General features: G+C 39.8%; 1 protein-coding gene across 1 annotated transcript in view; it reads left to right on the top strand.

The window, feature by feature from the left end:
• Positions 1-16,386, top strand: part of GUCY2D (guanylate cyclase 2D, retinal) — a 1,710,150-nt gene that overhangs the window by 971,641 nt on the left and 722,123 nt on the right. Inside the window, exon 11 of the mRNA XM_044076324.1 lies at positions 5,653-5,801. Coding sequence (XP_043932259.1) covers positions 5,653-5,801 — 149 coding nt within the window. The remainder of the gene's footprint in view (positions 1-5,652; positions 5,802-16,386) is intronic.

Below are 16,386 nucleotides of genomic sequence, written 5' to 3'. Positions count from 1 at the left end.
GTGGGTACCTCATGCAAGTTACTGATTTCCAAGAAACATGCTAGCATTCACAGAGATTGGGTACATACACTATTTTAGGGGAGCCTCTATGAAAAGTTGTAATCCCAACCTAAGTTTGGGGTACATCTTTACTTTAAAAGTAAATAGATTTCAGTAAAGTGATGTATAGAGCATTGCACTGGTAGCAATGGTCCCAATACATGCAAAAGTAAGACAACAGGACACAGGAAATGTATAGCCTGAACTGTTTGCAGTTAGGCCTGTGTACAACAGTGGTCTGATCGGTATATGATACAAAGAGCTCTACACAGAAACCATCACTTTGTATACACAACACTGCTGTTACCCACATGTCCAACAGAACATCTGAACACACATACACACACGCAACATGGGATGATAGTTGTGTTATTTCAGTACTGCCAAGTCATCATAGCATAGATCTCTAATATTGAGAATTTGGGCCGTAGCTTGTTACATATCATTATATATTCATTATAACTTGTGCATCGTATAGATGTTTGATTTTTTTAAATTTCATAAATAAATATCTGACACATATATACATGTGAAGATTGTGTTTCTCTCTTTCCTCCCATCCTTTGTCACTATCCTTTGTTTTATTTTGTTTTTTAATTTGTTTTTAATTTTCTCCATTTATGATAGAAATTTCTGCAGCAGCTGCCTGTCACACAGCCATCCCCACAAACACTCTACCTGGCTGTAGACCTGCTTCTCCACTAGGGGCAGTGGAAAGCAGGCAGGACAGCTCCCTTGTAGCCCCTGGTGGTCGTTCACTGGAAGGAAGTGCCTTGTTCCCCAAGTGGCACTGCCAGGGCTGTGCAGCATGTCATCCACTGGGAGTTGATATGGGGGTGGCCTGTGGCTGAAAATCAACATCAGCTGCCTTGAAAGGGTTCTCTAATGATTATAAAGAGGCTCATTGTTGCTTTCCCTCTCATCACCACCACAGGTGGGATCTAGTGTGAAGGGTGGTCATGGTGCTGACTGACTTGTCTATAGCTATTGTACAGTCCGTGTGGTATAGAAGGATGTGCCCTGCCTTTCTGATGTTCCCTTTCCTTCTTGTTATCTCCCTCCCCTGTTTTTTGTCTGATCCTTTCCATCACCAATGTCCTCCCTTTGTCTTTGTCTATAATTCTACTACCTCCCTTAAGTGTTTCAACACCTCCCCATTAGTTTTTGCCTCTTTTTTTATGTTTGCTGATATGCCCCTCTTACTACCCCTTGTCTTTCCCTTACACCCTTCCTACCCTACTCCCATTCTTATATTCTCTGACTGTATGTTCTTTTGCTTTCTGATCCCCTTTTCCTGCTAATCTGTGTACTCATTGCCCCCATTCTATGGTCAAAAAGATTCTCACATTATTGTAGGCCCAATGTTGCTAGCTTACTGCTGAAACTGTATTTCAAACTAGGAAGAAGACACATGTTTGAGTGAAATCATGAAGGCACATTGGTGCATTTCCTAGTGGACACCTTTGCAAATATGTAAGTGTTCTCCTTTCCTTATATTGGAGATGCAGTGTAGTTTTATTGTATTTTTTATCTATTATTTGATTCATACCTGGCTTGGGTGCAGTATTTTTGTCTATAGTAATGTCCCATTAAAATGACTAGCTTTCTATGTGCAGTAAAAAGTAGTACTGCTATGAAAGTTAAATTATGTGCCATTTTATATCATAAGAGAGTTTAAAACCTACTTTTTGTCCTTTGCATGTTTGTGGTTACATTATGCTACTGTCTTTCTCCAAGAGAGTGGTGTGCCATCAAATGAGTTGTGACATTGCTGGTTTTAACTGAAGTGGTATTGATTAGCTGACAGTCCCACTCTAGCCAAAAGCAAACTGGAGTACAAGGCATTTTCGCTACTTGTTTATTTATTTAAAGCAGTGTAATGCTTAAATAAAATAGCCACTATGCAAAATAAAAAGAATTTACAGTACCCAGGGCTAGTGCCACCATTAAGGTGAATTATTTATTTGCCTTGGGCACAGATCCTGATGGGGCACAGCTGGGTGGTACGTAATACCTCTCTAATTTAGTTAAATGTAGTGAGGGATGTTCCACAGCATCACCGATGTCACCCGAGTGGGGCACATTTCACAAATGACTGCTCCATCTGGGGAGTTAAAAACTGACAGAGACTCTTTAGGACCACAGGGACATCTCTTGATTGCAGCAGTAGCTGCAGCATGAAGGGTTAAGTGATGGAATTCTAAACCAGTACGAGATTAACTTAATCTCATCCAATTAAAATAGCAATTCTGCAGCATGTCTACATAAAGGGAATGCGCTCTAGTTTTTGTGTACCAGCTTGTAAAGGGATTAGAAACACATGAAGATGCCTACGAGGAAAGTTTGCGGCTTTCTCTACAGGCTGTTCTGGTCCTTTCCACACAGTGACAAAACGTGCAAACATCCACAGGCCATCAGACCACATGCAGGTTAAGCTTTTAAAATTCTCTGCATTTCTAAAGTAACAGTTGGATGCAAGTTTAACAATAAGATGGCTAAAATTTAAGGAGTAAAAAATGCAGTTTTGCACTACCTTACAGAATACATCATATAAATCTCTTGTGCCGCTCGCTTATACAGGAGTTTGTTGATGTAGTACAATTTTGACACTTGCATTTTGAATAATCCACAAAGAATCGACCATATACAAACCATTGCATTGCTATCAAGAGTCCCTTATTTTGCAGATATATTTCTTAACCTGCCCTCGCAAAATGTACGACATCTGGTACATGAGAGAGGATTATAGTACATTAATAATTCCAGAAACTAGAGTTTCATACTTAATCTTCAGAAACTGTATGCTAATGAAAATAAGTTGTTCTATTAACCATTTAAGCCAATTAAAAAAGCATTTTAAACCATCCCAGATTTTCAGAATCCCACGTACATTATTTTTGCGTTTGTCGTTGACTCTTTAAAGAAGTTGATTGATATGCTGCTTTGGCATTTAAACACATACTAATATCAGATTTTAAGCATGTACGTGTGAAGTAAAAGAAGTCTATAACTCTATTGTCATTTATTAAGTGTAATGACCACCTTTTCTCTGAGAGTCACTAGTTTTATGAGAGATTAAAAGGGACAGAGCTAAAATTTGAGTCAAAATCAGGGATGCTGCCCCTGAAAATCAGAGACGGTAGCAAGGTATGTTTGGAGAGAGGTGTCTGTGTGTGTGTGTGTGTGTGTGTGTGTGTGTGTGTGTGTGTGTGTGTGTGTGTGTGTGTGTGTGTGTGTGTGTGTGTGTGTGTGTGTGTGTGTGTGTGTGTGTGTGTGTGTGTGTGTGTGTGTGTGTGTGTGTGTGTGTGTGTGTGTGTGTGTGCAGGGCTGGTGCCACCATTAAGGTGAATTAGGCATTCATAGCAGCTGCAGCATGGAGGGTTAAGTGACGGAGTTCTAAACCAGTATGAGCATTCCATGAGGTAAGGGACACCAGTGAACCTGGCAAACTATTATACACCCCTGCAACAGGATACATACTGCTCATCCTTGCTAACTTCTGACTGAGCCTTACCTTCTTCTCTGCATTTTATGGATTGGTGCTGTGTGGCACAGAGCAGCTGTGTGGACTGGTATGAATCTCTTGCACTAGAACTGGGTTACATGGAAAGTTGCAGCAGATGGAAGCAGTGAGGGGGGTGACAGCCCCCCCCCCCAACTCATGCATCTATGTTTGGTGACATACTGTCTGAAGGCTTTAAGGGATGTAAAAGGATACCTTGTCCTCTGTCATGCCTGGTGGCAGGTAGGTACACAGACTTCTTTGCATGTTGCTACCAGTGAGTGAACAGGTGCTGGTACTTAGTAGAGTTCCCCGTGTAAAACATTTGGTTTATAGTGTCTGTGAGCTCTAGTTTTATAAACTTAATCCACTGCAATAAAATAAAGTTTGCATAATGAAAGAAAATAAGGCAGTTATTGACATGCATACTTACTGGTTATTTTCGGGAACAGCAGAACAGTTTTGCTTATATTAGAAGTCTGCAGCAATTTCATTACAAAGAACTTCGTACTCATCATGTCTGTATGTGTTTAAGTGCAGCTTTTTTCCTATGTTGCACAATGAACTGTAGTAAAATCAGTGCAACTACATAGAAACTGACTTCCCTAACTGGAAAACAGGAAAAAAGAAGGAAAAACTATAACTTTTGAAGAGGAGAAGAAGCTACAGTGTAACATTGGCTTGGGATTGTACAGTAATCATTTTAATTTTAATATAAAGATCCAATATTTGTTCTATATGTTTGTTACTTCAGCGCACAATGTCGAATATCCAGGAGTTATTTCTTGTTCAATTATTTCCTTTTTTGCTTTATACTTGACATTTTGTTTATTATAACATCCTCCCTTGGAGTTTGGCAGGGTCAACCAGATCATAGCAGAAAATGAAATCTGCAGTGGGCTGGCTGTTTTGGGGGCACATTAAGTTTTGCCTAGGGCGCAAAATAACCTAGCATCGGCACTGACAGTATCATATGTTTACAAGGCAAACAATGAATAAATATGCCAAACTGGAGTAAGCAATATAATACTATTAATTAATGATAAAGAAAACTTAAAACTAAAAACAGATTCCAGTGTAGGATTTAAGTTGACTCTCCAAAAGAGATTGTACTTCAGAGACATCCTAAAAGAAGCCTTTATTTCACGTCCAAATCAGGGAAGGCAGCTAATTTCAAAGGATTAGAGCCAAGTTGGCAAAGAGCAGCTTGGTAGAACATTCCAAGCATGCCCTTATTGCATTGATCAGCCTATCACCTAATGACTTGAAATACTAGCCAAAATGTTTGAAACCAAGAGATCTAGATATAACCCAGGTTGTGTAAGGCTTGTAAGGTCAAAAAAAAAATATTAGGAATAATACAACTGACTATAGTTCTCAGCCAGCTCAGGTCTTACAGTGGCAAAGAAAAATGAGTTAAAACACATTGAAAATGATTGGCTGCTTTGAATATTAAAACTTAAGATGTTATTATCATAAGGAAGCCTGTACAATGTGCATTTATTTTTTGAGGCATGTAAAGCAACTTGTTGGTCTGACTCAGTGAAGTGAAGAATCTGACACTTTTACTAAGCGGGGGGGGGGGTGTCTACTCTTCCAATCTACCCCAGGTCTCTAGCAGTCTTTCATTATATACCTTGCACCAAAATTTCCCCAAATAAGCTATGTCTTAGCTTACACAGGTTTCAGAAGTGAGCCAACTTTGAAGTTGAACATCCAGCTTTCAGAGTGCCAGTACATTTTTTACCCATTGAGGCCACAGAATGTTTCTCTTCCTACTTTCACTTAGTAGAGACAACATGTTGAAGCTACATTGATGTTCTCCTTGTGGATTTCCAATGGGATTCACTAAGTCATCTCTTTCACTATACGCTGCAAATAGCATCAGATGTTTTTCCTGTCCCTAAGCTGGGCACCATATTCAAATGTACCAGTAGCCTTTCATTTTCTCTTGTTTGAGATAAATGATACTGCTAAATTAATTGACTACACAAGTCCTGTATAGTGGAGATTCACTTGATAATCAGTAAAACAGATGAACAGAGTGTGAGACAGAAATAGTACTAATTCAGTTATTTAATACTGCAACTCTTTTTTTTTTTTTTTTGCAGAAATTATTAAGAAAGTCCGAAAGCCACCTCCTCTTTGCCGTCCCTCAGTATCGGTGGACCAGGCCCCTATGGAATGTATCCAGTTAATGAAGCAGTGCTGGAGTGAACTGCCAGAGAGAAGACCAACATTTGACTACATCTTTGATCAAGTGAGAACTGGAAATGTTTTAGTATAAGGCAAATATTCAATGAAAATCTCTTTCTGTCTGTGTTTTTTTCTTGTTTTCTTTGTGGAAAGACTGGCACAATTAATTAAAAAAAAAATACATACCACAATGTTATATTAATTAACTTGAGTATGTTTCATTCCATTTTCACATAACTTCATAAGAATATTCTTCTCAGTAAAACATCTTTTCAGTCATGTAAAAGTCACATGATTTTAAATTGATCAATCAAACCATGATTCAAACAAACATAACTTTAAGGTTCCTTACTTTACATTAGAGACCTCAAATGTAAAACACTTTTTAAACTAACATCATTTAACCTAAGTGTAACCATGGCTGCTACTGTGAGCTGCCAGTCCAAGTCTTCTATCTCTAAAATACATCAAGTAGGATCCACAAACCCTCTAAGGTAGATCTTGACCTGTAAGTACCTAAATGCTTGAGGCATCAGAAGGTTATCCTCCATTTGACCAACCTATAACCCTCACTTAGTTCTAAACTTGAACAAGGCTACAATAGCGTTGCTAGATTTGCTTGCAAAAAACTTTACCAAATCCTCTGCTGTTTAGCACTAAAACACTTATCTGCCTCAAATTTCCTCAGCACCTATCTTATACCCAGTTTATCTTAACCCACAAAATCATCTATACCCCATTTGCTGGCCCAACAATTAGCCACATACTCCAATTCTGTCTACTGAACTGTCCCCTTTGGTCAAATGATAAACAACTGCTTACCATCTACAAATGTAGCTAGAACTTGAAATAAAATCCCTGTATCAGTAAGGTCTACCTCACACCTTCATCTTTTCAGACCATTACTAAAGGGCTTCCTGTCTGTCTCCTGGCTTTGTCCTGCTCCTCATTGGGGTCATAGATTCTCCTAACATCCTTTTTCAACTTTTAATACCTCCCTTTTAAGCACTAAATCACTTAACCTGCTTATCCTCTTCTAATACCTCACTTTATTGAAGTACTTAAACTACTATACTTACTTCTAATTAGTATAACTAAATTACAATTCCGTACTCCTACCTATCTTATAGGTTCATAGGTTCATAGGTTGGTACTAGGCTATCAGCCCTAGGGCCTATACAAGCCTAGCCATAACAATTCCCTGGTTATTTCTTCCCACACTATTTACTTCCCTGCACCCTTGTCTAGCAGGGCAACTGACGTGATCCCCGGGGTGAATTTCCTTTCTCCCATCCAGTCATCAAGGTTCCTTTTGAAGAGGGCCAAAGAGGCACTCTGCTTGACATGTACGGGCAATCTATTCCAGAGTCTGGGGAGTCTCTGGGTCAGGAACCTATCCCTCCAGCATGTTTTGTTTATTGTGATGACAAGGTTTAGATCCCTGGAGCGTGTGGCTCTGAGGGATTGGGATTTCTTTAAGTGTAGCATGTCCAACAGCTCTGGGTTTGACATGGCCTTGCATGTTAAGCAGAGATTGCCTCTGAGTAGAAGATATGCGACAGAGTATAGCTGGAGTTTTTTAAGGCAGTCAGCGTAGGGCATCTGCTTTAAGCCTGTGATTCTTTTAGTGAGGTATTTCTGCGGCCTTTCCAGTTGTTGCAGATGTCTTGAGAGCAGGGGTGTAGCTAGGATTTTCAAACTTGTACTGACAGCTCTCAAACTGCTACCCCCCTCCCCAGCCAAGCTACGGCCATTCTCGTAATTCACGGTTCGTTCTTTTAGTATCGATGAAGAGGCATTCGCTGTAATGCCTCTTCAGTAATATAATATAAATTCACTCAAACTCGGTTCCTTGAATTGAAAATTAACCTGAAATGTCAGTTCTTTGAAAAATGCAGCATGGTAGTTGGGGTAGAGACTTTATGCTTTTGTTTTCTGTAACTAAGGTACAGGTTTTGAGCTTGAGTAAATTACTAACCACCTGCTACCACTAACTAGGATGTTTCATTCACACACACACCCCTACCTACCTCTTAGTGCAAGAAATATGGACAAAGCCTAAAATAAACAGGGACAGATATTAGATAATGTTCTCGTGAACTTAGAAAGTTGCTAGAATAACAGGATTTGTGCTAGTATGAATTTTTCTAAAGGACATGAAGTCTGAAGCTCAAATGTCTGTCATTACTTAGCAACTTCAGCCTTCAATGATTTTCTAGAAAATCACAAAATTTATGAGGAACAGACAAAAAATATGGGGCAAAAATCTGGACATTCTGCAAAATGTGAACAGTTGAGAGGTATGCTACCTACCACACACACACACACACAAAACCTCTCAACCTCTTACAGCAACAAACTCATAAATAAAACTGAGGCAAAGGCCCAAAAATAAGGACATTTTTTTTTAAATATTGCTCTTATAAACTTAGAAAGATAATAGAATAGTAGTAGGTCTTGCATCAATACGAATTTTCTGAAAGGTATGAAATCTGAAACTGAAATGTCTGCATTATTTTCTAACTTCAGTCTTTAACAATTTGCCACTAATTTGCCAGAAAACTGCAATTTTATGAAAACGGACCAAAAATGTGATGCAAAAATATAAAATTGCCAGACAATACAGCTGGGAACCTGTCAAAGGAGGGATACCATTTTAATATGAGCACAGTTAACTTAGAGCAGCTGACAAAATTAGAGAATCTACACGCATTTCTGAAATAAAAGTAATGTATAACTCGGATCATTACAGTTATTTATAAAAGTAAAGTAAACCCTCCATGTTTTCTTCCAAAATTGCTATTTTGCAGAGATACCTCTCAACCTCTTAATGCAGGAAATCTGGACAAGGCCAAATATATTGGGGAACATACAAACAGTACAAAAAATTGACCTTGTATAAACTTAAGACAGTTGCTAGAACATCAGGTTTTGCTTTAGCATGCATTTTTCTGAAGATTATGACGTCTGAAACTTAATGTCGGTCATTATTTAGTGACTTCATTCCTAAATGATTTGCCAGAAAAAGTTTTATTTTGCATTTTACAGCATGAACACCAATAAATATCTGCTAAACAAAGCAATGCAGTCTCACAATAAAACTAGACTTAGCATTAAAACTTCTCTGCCCTTGAAACTCACATTTATTGAAACAGCATTGAAACCCACATTCAAAGAAAATACATTTTGCCTGTGGCAGATAAAGATTAACTTTGGGCTGTTTTCAAATCATAGGCCCCTTGCACATGAAACATACACATGCTCTTTGATACACCTTCCATCATAAAATGTCTACTCAAACTTCTACAGTCCACCAGTAGCAGTAAATATGCAGAATATCTGAACTAGTAAAAAAAGCCATCTACATAATTCCACATTAGAGAAATCTGTAACTAATGAAGAGGCTGCTGCTAGCAAACAACTTTATATTTCATGGTTTCATCTACAAATAATGTGCCTGTTGCCCTTGAGGAATAAATTGCCTATGTTGCATTAAAAACAATGATACACTGCAATAGGGAATGGATGGTAAACTGATAACAGGTTCATAGTTACTACTTGATACCTTCGCCAAAACAGGCTACAGCATCCACCCCCCTTTACAACACAGTACAGTTTCAGCAATACATCTACGTACTGTGGGAGAAGAACTCACAGCCTTCTGCATCAAAAGCAAGTACACTACCTGTTGTGCTATTAACAGAACAAGCAAACTCTGCATCAGCAGCACTAAACTTAAGTTCCCCTGCAGCTCTCAGCTCCTTGTAAAATGTTGACACTCAGCTGTATCTCTGAACTTTGCAGCACAAGAAATCTGGAAAAAGCCAACATTTATTGGGGGGGGGGGGCAAAAGCCCAAAAAACAGGGACACATTTTAAACATTGCTTGTATAATTTTGAAAAGTTGCTAGAATAAAATGCGGTGTTTATCACCATGTATGTCTTGAACCCAGAACCATATACACTATAGTCAGTGCAATATACCACTATGCTAAATCAGCAGCTTGAAAAACAGGAAGACAAACTTAATGGCTATCATTTAGATAGCTCTCAACCTCTTAACACAAAAAACCTGGACAAACAAAGCCAATAATGAGGGAATACAAATTCAGTTCTCACCTTAGCACAAAAAACCTGGACAAACATCAAAAACAATAATGCGAAAAATACAACTTCAGTTCTCACCATAGCTCACAACCATTAGAAAAGCAAATCTGAACAAAGTTCAGAAATAGTGGTGGTTAGGGACTTTAGGCTGTTCTTACCCTGAAGCAAAGGTACAGGGTTTAAAGCCTGAACACCTACACCCAGCAGGTGTATTATGTGGGGGCATTTTCAGACACACACACCTTCCATTTGTGAACTGCATGCCCCTTACCTACACACACTTGTCTGCCTTCCTCCCATTTGTGAACTGCATGCCCCTTGCCTACACACACTTGTCTTCCATTTGTGAACTGAATGCCCTGCCCCTTCCCTGTTGTAATGCATTTACTTCAATTGTTGATTGCCTTCGCCTGTCGATAATTCATTTGCGAATGCCCGATTGTTTCCGATAATCCATTTGCTTGCCAAACTACGCAAATGCGAATGCCTGATTGTTTCTTGCTCACCCTTAGTTTCATAGTTTCAAAGTTTAGTACTAGGCTATCTGCCCTGGGGCATTTGTAAGCCTAGCCATAGTGATGTGGCTTTTGCCACCCCATGAAATGGTACAAGACAGATGCAAGCAGACAGTTAACTCTAGGGCGATCTAACTTTTTTCAGTGTTTACCCAACTTCCATTCAAAACAGTAATTGTATCAAAAAAGTTCATAGTTCTAAAGTAAGAGTCATGCAAACTGCCTTCTGTGGGGGGACGGATTTCCAGCATGTAGCAGATCACAAAATTTCCATGCCTTATACTGGCATGGCTGAGTGTACTCAAAGAGCATGTGTTCCTGGGACCACAGGGCTACTTTTATCCAAGCCACCTGGTATACTGTGTTTAAGTCACGCTCAACACTTTCCCCCAAAACAGCTACAGCAATGAAATTTGGCTAGAGGGCAATGCATCCATAAGGTGCCGCCCAAATCTGGCAGTTAAGCCATATTCAATAAGCTAGCAATACCATAACATTTCCAACTGTCACATTTAATACTACCCCCGTAAGATATAACCACAAGTAGGAGCCCAGTTTATACCATCCTGCTTCCAGCACTGCATCTAACTGCAGAATCCCTCAAACATTCCCAATATAGGTATCAGAATGACCTGTTCAAAAGATATTCATAATAGGGTGAACAGAAAGCATCCTTTTGGACTACATTTGCCACAGTGGTAGGGACTGCAGTCACCAGTACTGGGGAATGTACACACAGGCAAGAGTAGGCAAGCTACTAGTGGACCCATGTTCCTAAACCACAAACCATGAAGTGAAAGGAAAATGTACAGTGTTAACACCAGTATTACTGGTCTGGGAAAGGGCAACTGCAATGAAAGCAATCAAGGTATGGGAGTCTGTAGACAGTACCATGACTGAAAGTAGCAGTGTTGAAATACTAGGGGCAGCAAACCTAGATGTGATGTCTAGTATCTAAAACCTCTACCAACTGTATGCGATGATTCAGAGATGCCACCTCAGATTCAGCCTGCCCACGAGCTCTCTTCTCGGCCTCTGCCTCCCACTGCAGCCATTCCACCCAGTCCTCGGCCTCATCTGCGTGCTGCTGCAGAACCTGGATATTACGCTTCACTGCATCAATGGTCGACATACCAAACATACATGTGTGTGAGACAGCATACCGAACAGGGATCAAACTCGGTAATAAACCACTGCACCCGAACCACCAACTAAACAGATAGAGTACGCATAATCCCTTTCTCTAATCTGTTTAATTCCGAAGTTCAACTCACTAAAAAGCAGTGAAAATTTCTCAAGACAGCAAACACGACCAAATACTTTTTAAGGGGAAATAACTAACCATACACAAACACAGTTTTCATTTTTTTACTTACGCTGATTTTCAATTTTCCGCTTGCCTTCCAATAATCCATTTGCTTGCCTTCCAATAATCCATTTGCTTGCCTTCCAAGTTCCAACTCAGTGATTGTTTCCCGCTCGCAGCCAGCCAGCCGGACATGATGAGAGCTCACTTCCGACTGGCTGGTATGCTCCTTAAAGGAGCCAACACCCTTTAAAATACGTACGTATTTTTTTTTTGCCAAAAAAGCTACCCCTTCTAAAAAAAGTTGTACTGAAATCAGTACATTGCGTATGCCTCCCGACGTCCCTGCTTGAGAGGTACATACCAAACGGGGCATTGTATTCTATAATGGGTCTAATGAGGGATGAGTACAGTGGGACAATGACCTCCTTTTTTCTGGATGAAAAGCCCTTAGTGATGAGGTGTGCCATATAGAAGGATTTCTTGACTGTTGTGGCAATGTGGTTATCGAAGGTGAGACCACTGTCTACCTGTGTCCCTAAGTCTCTTATCACACTTTCGGTGTTTAGTGTACTGCCACCTATATGGTAATTCATGAGTACATGTTTTTTTCCCAAAGGGGGTAACTATACATTTCTTGGCATTGAGCTTGAGCCCATGGCTTTGGCACCAAGCATCTGTTTCTGTAAGGCCCTTTTGTAGAGTATCCATACAATTTGGGAATTCAATAATGGCTCCCAGTTTGCAGTCATCTGCGAACTTTGTTAGCCAGAGTACCTTAGTGTTGGCCTGTACTTCAGAGAAGTAGACGCCAAACAAGAGCGGTCCCAGGACTGAACCCTGAGGTACTCCACTTGTCACTTGTCTGGAGCTGGATTTGGAGTCGGCTACTTTTACAGTGTGGGTTCTGTCAGTAAGCCAGTTAGCAACCCATTCAGTGACGTAGGGATTAATGCCCAGCTTAGTAAGTTTATCTATGATTCCAGAGTGGGGGATGGTGTCAAAGGCCTTGGCAAGGTCTAGATAGGCTGTGTGGACCACCTTACCCTTGTCCATGGCTCTGGAGACTTATTTGAAGAAGTCAATCAGGTTCAGGAGACAAGATTGGCCCTTCACAAACCCAAACTGGGTGGGCTCCAGTGTTTGAAGGTTGCCAATGTCTTTGTTTATAAGTTCCATGATAATATGCTCCATGGCCTTGCAGATAAGGCTCGTCCAACTGATGGGATGGTAGTTTCTGGGATCCAAGGTGGATCCCCCCCTTGTGGAGTGGTATAAGTGTAGCTCTGTACCACTCAGTGGGCACGAAACCTGAGGTGAGGCTATGATTAAACATGACATTTAGGTGAGGTGCCAGTTCATATTGTAGTTCATGTAGTACAAAGCCCGGGATGTCATCTGGTCCCATGGATGCTGTATTCTTGGCTTTGGAGAGTGTGTTTTTACCTGTGTGGCCGTTATTACCGGAATTTGGCAATCTTCCAGTATTAAGATGGGCCATTTAGGGTGCAAGAGGGGGGTGAAGTTGGCACTGAATCGATCTGCCAGGATAATGGCAATATCCTTGGGATCAGTATATTTAATGCCATTCTGTTTTAGCTCAGAGCAGATCTGAGCATTGCCATTTAGATTCTTGACATAGTTATAGAATGCCTTGTGGTTGTCTTTGGAATCTTTGGCAATTTTATTTTCGTAACTAGCTTTGGAGGATTTAATGAGGGATCTCGGTTTCTTACTGAGGCTGGTAAGGGAGTATTTTGCATCCTGGGATTTTCCTCTTTTCTGCAACAGTTTCTTCCTTTTGTTGTAAAGTTTGTTTATGGCAGGGGACCACCAGATTGGCTTCCTTTTTTTGGATGAGAGCATCTTGGTTCTATTTGGGATGGCACAATTCATGCATGAGTGGATGTGCTCGTACAGTGCCTTAGTGTAGGATTCAGCAGTTGAACTTTCAGTTCCCGTCTGCGTGGGTGTCATGATATATACATCACTCTTCTAGCTTTAAATTCCCAAAACAAAGCTTGCATATTAATGTTTCTGAATAGCAATACAATTTTTTTATACTGAATACTATACTATGTATTTACTGAAACTGCATTATAAAACTTATGATTGTAAATACTGATTGCATTATATATGTTACTTTGGAGTTTTCCTCCCATGAATCCAGTGAAAAAGGGCACCTATGTCCAGTCAGACTTTCCTGGTAAACAAATATCAATTAATCAATAAACCAATAAATACATTTGTTCAGGGACGGAAGTGACATTTCCCTCCCATACTGTCCATGGGTACTACTTCATTAGTTTCTTTCACTAGTGCTGACCCCCCCCCCTGCCACTTTTAGTGAAAAAATATCCATACTTGCCATAGTGGAAAAGGACAGGAGAAACCACTACAGGGCTTTATTCTGTAGGTAGTACCTTACTTAGAAGCATAGACATGTTAAATATAGTAGCAGGGAGCAACTTGTTTTCATTTTGTCATAGTGCATTGAATTTTGATTTTGTCCCAGTGCATATGTGAACAGAGGCAGGGAGTCCAGTAACAAATTTATTTCAAGTTCCTTCCATTCCAAAGTGCCTCATACCTAGAGTTACACAGGCAGTAAAACATTCCTTAGATGGGCTACCTGTTGATATTTATTTTATTAATATTTTGTTGTCCAGGCTAATACCACTAGGCTAGTGATTTCTTTTAAGGTTGAACTGAAGTGGTATTTATATTGACTAGGGAAAAATTTGTCCGGGGCATTAGGGAGCTTCCCCTTCTCTTTCCAGTAGGTACAGTGGGAACTTTGACATCCACCTGAGCTACTACAAACTTAGGCAATTGGGGCCTGGGTTTCACATCTCACCCGACTGATGGCGCACTCAGTTGTGCAGCACCATCCCTTATCCTGGAGTACCAGTACTGAAAATTAATCTATGCACCTGGGATGGGAATAGAACCCCCAACATTCTGATCTTCTAGCTCCAAATGCAAGTTTGCTACCTGATATGCCACTGATATATGATATGTTTTTAGGTCAGGAAGGCTAGTTCTACATAAATGTTAGGGACATACAGCTAACCTGGTATCTTAGGCCAAACCCTGCCTAAATAAACTTAACAATTGCCAGCTGTTATTTCAGAATATCTGAGGGGACTGTGTACAAAATTCAAATATGGGGGTAGCACAAGCATGGATACAGACTGAACTCTACACATTCATTATTGATGTTGTGGTTACACCTCTAAAAATGCCACTCTCTCGGAATTTCAGCTAATATATCCTTATACTTAGAGGGAAATGGGTTCGAAGGTTTTCAGGAGTAACAGAGCAGATACTCATTGTTTCAGTTTGTTCTTATTAATTTTGTAGCCTGATAACATTGCAAATTCTGACAACATCCCAAAAATCTCTACTAAATTCATGCTCAGATTTGATAAGTCTGCAAACAATGATTACCATATCTCCATGTTGATATTTTCTAGTTTCCATGCAGGAGTATATTCAGGTCCCATTCAGAATATTGACTCAGCGGAAAGTCGAACTATGGTCAAGATCATAAGATCGCCTTTCTGAAGTGTTGAAGCTTTTGAATGGAGATCTCGGTACAGTGGGGATCAGGGAATTTACCCTTTTCCCCACTGTAGTGCGATCTTGGAGTTGGTATAATATGCAGGGGATGGGAGAGGTGCAGGGGGGCTTTTCCCTTCCAAAAATGCAGATTTTTGTTGTTTTCCCTTGTTTGTCTTTTGGAAAAGTTGATCATATGGTCTCAACCATATGACATTCGACTTTCTGTTGAGTCGATCTTCTGAATGGGATCCCTGGATTCAGATTATTTTTAAAAGAAGTTAATGACGATCATTACACAGTCTTCAAATGTTTTGCATCTGCCATGTTTTTTTCTGTTATTTGGTATTTATCTTTAGTTTTAAGTTTTCTGATATGCTGTTAGCTCCACAGCAGTGAATTCCAGACATATGCTCTCAAATAATACCAGACTGGTTAATTCCTTATAACCCTGATTGAAACCACATCTTACTAACCTATAAAAAACAGATTACATTGACACTTCATGAGGACTTTCTGAACTGTTCAAGGTTCTGTTCCTGTGGTTCTTTTGATGATGAATTGCTGTACCTTTTCAAGTGGCTTATTCAAAAGCTACTAATCTAAAGCAATGTATTTAATAATGGGTGTGATCAGTGATGTAAAGCATGATACAATGATCTCACTGAAATTATACCACAAGACCTTTGGTATCAGATGGACTACAGAATATACTTCTTTACTGTTGTTCCTAGACCTTTAATGATGGTGCCATGCTTTATGATTTCACCATTTATTTTGTAATCATAATTTGTATTCTTTTTGTCAAATTTTATGCTGTAACTTTTACTGGCAAAAAGGGAGAACATTGTAAATGGTACCACATACACAATGAGTAAGAATCCATAGATAAATGGTGCTATTTACACAATGGCCCAGAATCCATAGATAAATGGTACTACTCACACAATGGTCCAGAATCAATAGATAAAGAGTACCACTCACGCAAAAGCCCAGAAGCCACAGATAAATGGTACTACTTACACTATGGCCAGAATCCATAGATAAATGGTGCTACTTACACAATGGCCCAGAATCCATAGATATAGAGTACTACTTAAACAATGGACCAGAATGCACAGATAAATGGTACTACTCAGATAATGGCCCAGAATCCATAG

Source organism: Protopterus annectens, chromosome 7.part0, assembly GCF_019279795.1.
Source record: "Protopterus annectens isolate FY-2018-M chromosome 7.part0, PAN1.0, whole genome shotgun sequence".
Taxonomy (NCBI): domain Eukaryota; kingdom Metazoa; phylum Chordata; order Ceratodontiformes; family Protopteridae; genus Protopterus; species Protopterus annectens.
The sequence above is the reverse complement of the archived record's forward strand: the minus strand, read 5'-3'. Positions and strand labels throughout refer to the sequence as shown.